At 40.2% G+C, this 6,338-nt stretch overlaps 1 protein-coding gene across 1 annotated transcript; it reads left to right on the plus strand.

Moving 5' to 3' along the window:
• cebpb (CCAAT enhancer binding protein beta) lies at positions 1–1,618 on the plus strand. The gene is given in 1 exon segment (NM_001124447.1): positions 1–1,618. A coding segment is annotated over 1 exon segment (876 nt). The 5' UTR covers positions 1–229; the 3' UTR covers positions 1,106–1,618.
• Positions 1,619–6,338: the final 4,720 nt, after the last annotated feature.

Raw genomic sequence — 6,338 nt, forward strand, 5'->3', positions numbered from 1 at the left:
ACTTTACTCGTCATTCTGGTGACATTGACAACAACTTTCTGCTGAGTAATAGCTAATTCTTCAAGTTTCTTGTTTTCTTCAATAACTCAATATTGTCACAGTGACATTGAGTCGTGTGACAATATACGTTAGTGTTTTCAGACAGAATTTCGGCCTACTCGCGTAGCCAATTTCCCGGGCGTCTGCCCCTGGTTTCGATGTTCCCGCAATCCAGCGGGTGTTAAGATCCATGGAAGTGGCCGGTTTCTACGACAGGGATTGCTTTGCTTTCCAGAGTACAAACTGCATTATCAGGCCCATTAGCGATAACAGCACTTGCAAGCAGCCCATTGACGGCTCGATGACGGAGCTTGGCATAGCCGAGAACGAGAAAGCGATAGATTTCAGTGTCTACTTGGATCCTCCTGCTGCGCACTGTCAACAACTGGCAACACAAAACGAAACTCATCAGAGAGGGGTAGACATATTCGCAGATTTCCTTGCCGAGGAAAGCAGGATAAAGAGACGTTCATCATTACAACAAAACTACAGAAACTACATATCTCTCAACGAGCGGGAGACAAGTGTGCACGACAATAGAGAGCCATACGTCCTGGGCTATCCTGAACTGCAGGAGACCCGTGTGGACACCGTGTTCAGCCCGGAGTTTATTGGGAACCACTTTAAATCCGGTGAAAGAGACGAGTCTCAAGAGGACCCAAGAATGGACAACGGTTCAACTGGCTACGACATGAGGTATCTTCATTACCAGTCGACTCCAAGTGGCAGCCTTGGTAACATTTCCACTGCATCCTCGTCTTCCTCCAGTCCACCCGGTACACCTGCACTGTCAGGTAAATGCACGTCGCCTTCGCGGGGCGGGAAAATGTCGTCTGGTGTCAAGGGGAAGAAGCGACTGGAAAAGAACAGTGAGGAATATAAGCAGAGGCGGGAGAGGAACAACCTTGCTGTTAGAAAGAGCAGGGATAAAGCCAAAATGCGCAATACGGAGACGCAACACAAAGTGCTGGAACTGGCCGCAGAGAATGATCGTTTACAAAAACGCGTGGAGCAGCTGTCAAGAGAACTTGCCACCCTGCGTAACTTGCTTTCTGCCACCGGTTAGTGTTAGCCACACCGGAGTGCCCACACACCGCTGGAAACCGGTACTTTATCAGGCACGGACTTAAAAACCCATTTATCGCTGTGCCATAATTCTGAAAAAGTGATTCCAATATGTTACGTTTGTGTACAGAATCTATATGTGGAAAAAGCCCCCAACAGTTTACAAGACACGTCGTGATTAAGCACAGAAGGTGCATGGAATGTGCAACCATTCATGATTCTTGACTTGTCACCTTCATTCTGTCTTTATTCATTTTGTGTATGCAGTATTTCTGTAAGGGCTTTGTATTTTATATAGAATATTGATAAATATTCTGTTATTTAAAAATACCTTTCTTTATCTGGAGCAGTGGTTATCAAGGGAAGTGTTGTAGCCCACTGCAGAGGTATGATGCAACTCTTTGTAACAGTATTGTCAATGAATTAAGTAATCTCTTAATATGATGAAAATGTACACATGTTTTAATGGTACTTGATATTTTATTGAATTAAACAGATTTATACTTTGATATTATTCATTTGTATGTTGTTTATTTGTGACATTTCAAAAAGGTAGTAGATCATTTGACTGGTGTATTCCACTCTCTTTCACACACATACATACACAGAATTAAATATAACATTTATGTATCTTTTCTCTCACATACATGTGTAAGAATTCAAGGTGTAAATAACTCAAGGAATAAAAATATAGGTGTACATAAACTCAAACACAAGGTAGCTTATATCTCTTATTTTAGAATGATAGTTATTCAAAATGATAAGTCATGATATTGAGAACCTAAATGTAAATACCAGTATTATTACAGCGTGATTCAGTTAAACAATTCAGCAGTGTATTGGTGAAAGAAGACATACTAACTGAGTCTTTTTATCCAATGGCACCATTATCTTAAGCACACACCTCTGTCAATAGTCTGTTGGGTCCACTGACCCACAGAGGGGTTCAAGGCCTCACAAACCAAGATTAATCAGCAACTAACCTCCTGCCCAAACACACCACCACAGTCCTGCAAACAGTTTTTTTTAAAACGTGTATAACCTGCCAGCCTCAAATATCAAGTGGCATACTTTAATATTTAGCCTATGAGACGACCCAAAAAGAAGAGTGATTTTGGATGTGGAAATAATAATAATAATAATAATAATAATAATAATAATGATCAGTAGGACTAGATAAGCAAGTTCTGTTTTAGTTTCAACTAAAAACTAGTCTCAGTGGAACTGGTCGATAATACCAAGTTGCCATTTCTACACATGAATGTGGAAATTACTGAAAATACTATCAAACTTGGCCCTCGAGTTGCCGTAATAATACACTCTTAGAAGAAAAAAAAGGTTCCAAAAGGGTTCTTCAACTGTCCCCATAGGAGTACCCTTTTTGGTTTCAGGTAGAACCCTTTGGGGGTGTATCTAAAACCCTCTGGGTTTTAGGGTACATGGAACCAAAAAGGGTTCTTCAAAAGGTTCTCCTATGGGGACAGCCGAATAACCCTTTCAGGTTCTATATAACCCCCCACCCTGCCACCTCACTCATAAGAACATCTTTGACATGGGCATGGCCTACTGTATACCCATGACAATGCAGGGCGGAGGTTTGGGAAGGATGCCAGTTTCAGGAGAGAGAGCAAATTGTGTATGTGTGCTTTATGTATTTCTCAATGAGGCTTTGTTACTGCACCCAATAGCTCCAAGAACATTTTGACACTGTCATTCTTCCTTGTATCACACAAAATAGAAAATACAATGTTTTGAACGTACTGGATTTCACAACACAACTTCCCATAATGGAAACAGAGTATATTGCTCAACAACATCTTCCTGTTCCATCAGTGAATTAAAATGTCACACCCAATGAAAAAAAAATCCTCTATGCAATTTGAACTTACAAGACAAATCTAGCAATAGGTTGTAATACTTAAAGGGATAGTTCACCCAAATTATACTGTACATTCACTTAATTTGATTGATTCCTAAAAATAGTGCACACTGTATTGTCTTGGTTGGGTTTGTTTTCTAAGCTGCAGCATAGCATTAACATCATTGAGTTTTACCCTCAGTTTAAATGGATTGGCTTTGGTTATTGTTCTCAGTCTGACACACACACACACACACACACACAACAGAGTGGTCAAACTTGTTACTTGGGGTGACCTTGTAGTCCTGGCCCCTGCAGCTCCTGGAGCCTCCCGGATCCCTGCTAGTGCCTGTTTCAGACTGAGGAGAGGGAATTTCCCACACATATTACCGTCAATGAGCAGTGGTTGTCCGTAAACTCCACATTGCATCATACCTACTGCAGACCAATAGCCCTCCTAAAAACTCCTCTGGTAGAGCAATACAAACAGAGCAGCCCCACCTTGTGTTTGAGACTTTAAACAGGACATGGTAAAATGGTAAGCTATCCCTCACATCTATGAATCACTAGTTTTGTTTATTTAGAGTGAGATCTAGCTAGATAAATTATAGCCTTTCTTGTTGTACTTTCTTTCTATTTATGTTCAATGTGAGACTTCCCTCAAAACACTCTTCCCTGAAGACACATGAAACAGTGATATTTCAACATATCTGTGACTTTTTTGGACACCATAGCATTTCAACATGATATCAATATGCAACAAATAAGTATAGGGACGATATTGAACACTGACCAGGAAATGTACCAAGTTGACTTTTCTTGAATCATATTCATTTCCAAATTGTGTGTATGGTATACACTTTTTGGGAAACTAAATTACATTGCTCTGTCTAAACAGTTGCATTATACTGAAGTAATAACACATTTATAAACTATACATTAGGTGCAACTCTTTTTTTATAAATATTATTTATACACATTGGCTATAAGACTCAGGCTGGTTCCCAGACTTGCCCTCTATAAGATCATCAGCAGACTCCATCACCTTCGTCTACCATCCACTGACCAGCTCCCTTCACTCAAGCCATGAACTGACCCTATCCATCTTCAGAGGATGCAGCTTTCAAAGACTTGGCCTCTATTGGTTGACCTGTCATAATATATTTAAATAATATATTGTCAGGCAGATATTCACTGTATCTGATTATATTTTATGTTAACGAACAGTTCACTACTACAGACCAAATAACTGATTTTGATTTTACACATGCCAATAAATGGATAGTTCACCTAAATTACAAAATGACATATTGGTTCCCTTACCCTGTAAGCAGGTTATGGACAAGGTATGACAGCAGTTCATGCTTTGGTTTAGTTTCCCTGGCACTATTTCCACATGCTAATGTTTTAGCATTTGTGACACAAATCACATTAAAGTCATGGGACCAATATTAGCATTTCTTACTCACATCATGTTTAAAACCTCCATAAGTGAATTTGTTGAGTTTCACAATCAATTTGAGATACTTTTAGATGATTTGGACATGATGCGTGAAAAATGCTAATATCGGTCCCATGACTTGAATTTGATTTCATGCCACAAATGCTAAAATGTTAGCATGTGGAAACAGTGCCAGGGAAACTAAACCAAAGCATGGATGCTGTCATACCTTGTCCATAGACTGCTAACAGGGTAAGGAAACCAATGTGTCATTTTGTAATTTGGGTGAACTATCCCTTTAACCTAGATAAAAATGGCAGTAATGTGAGAGATGTGCTCCCCGGATATCCGGAACATGGGCTTGCTACGGGAATTCAGAAATGCTGAGATACCGTAAGAGGCAGGAGGATGATCTGGCTTGGAGTGAACCCAGATTTCAACAGCTTCTTTACTTCTCCTATTTTACTGTGAACGACTGCAAAGAGGCAGCACTGACGTGCAGTAGCAGGGACCTGTGGTCACTGCAGAGCAAGTATTATGGGTCTTGTGAAACAGAACGCCATCCTGCTCTTGCATAAGGGAAAACATTGGCAGGTGACAAACAACCATATACTGTATGTAGGTGTCAATTTAGTTTACCTTTGGTTACAATGTCATACTGTAATTTGTATGTAGAGGTCAGAGATGCGTGGCAAGCCAGGCCTCTATACCACCCAGAATACAATTACACAGTACAATTAAATTAAGTTGATCACTTTCTCAAACAATGATGTTATATCATACCGTATTACAATTCATAGATGCGTATGTAAACAAATAGAAACAACTTAAAAATGAGATTGGTGTTGCAAGTGAACCTGACATTGGCAATATGCAGGCAGGCAGGGGCAGAAAAAGCTACCACCACCTGAAGGAATGGAAATCAACCGTTTGTGTGGTGTCAGACTACTCACAATGGCTCTGACAATGAGCCCACATGCGAGATATGGCATCTTTACCTTTCTGATCAGATAGAGAACGCGTTAAATCAGTTCTTGTATTGTCATAAGTGATGAAAGTGTGCCTTAAATACACACAAAAGGATGTTTGATCTGTGAATTAAGTTTCTAGTCACATTTTATCAGACACAGAAAAGCTTAGAGTGTTGAACATCTGAACTAGAAAGTTGAAGCATCTATCTAGTCATTGCTCTGTTCCTCAATGTACTCCCTGAAAACTTCCTAGATTACAAGTACTAAAGCGAAGGTCCGGTTTCCTTTTGACATGACCTTCAAGTTCTTTAAACCTCTTAAGGATCTGACCCTTTTTTTTTCACCTAAAATGACATACCTATACATATATACAGTCGGTGGCCAAAAGATTTGAGAATTACACAAATATTAATTTTCACCAAGTATACTGCCTCAGTTTGTATAATGGCCATTTGCATATACTCCAGAATGTTATGAAGAGTGATCAGATGAATTGCAATTCATTGCAAAGTCCCTCTTTGCCATGCAAATGAACTGAATCCCCCCAAAAACATTTCCACTGCATTTCAGCCCTGCCACAAAAGGACCAGCTGACATCATGTCAGTGATTCTCTCGTTAACACAGGTGCGAGTGTTGACAAGGACAAGGCTGGAGATCACTCTGTCATGCTGATTGAGTTCGAATAACAGATTGGAAGCTTCAAAAGGAGGGTGGTGCTTGGAATCATTGTTCTTCCTCTGTCAACCATGGTTACCTGCAAGGAAACAGGTGCCGTCATCATTGCTTAGCACAAAAAGAGCTTCATAGGCAAGGATATTGCTGCCAGTAAGATTGCACCTAAATCAACCATTTATCGGATCATCAAAAACTTCAAGAAGAGCGGTTAAATTGTTGTGAAGAAGGCTTCAGGGTGCCCAAGAAAGTCCAGCAAGTGCCAGGACCGTCTCCTACAGTTCATTCAGC

This window comes from Oncorhynchus mykiss, chromosome 16, assembly GCF_057628025.1.
Source record: "Oncorhynchus mykiss isolate SJ-2025 chromosome 16, ASM5762802v1, whole genome shotgun sequence".
NCBI classification, from domain to species: domain Eukaryota; kingdom Metazoa; phylum Chordata; class Actinopteri; order Salmoniformes; family Salmonidae; genus Oncorhynchus; species Oncorhynchus mykiss.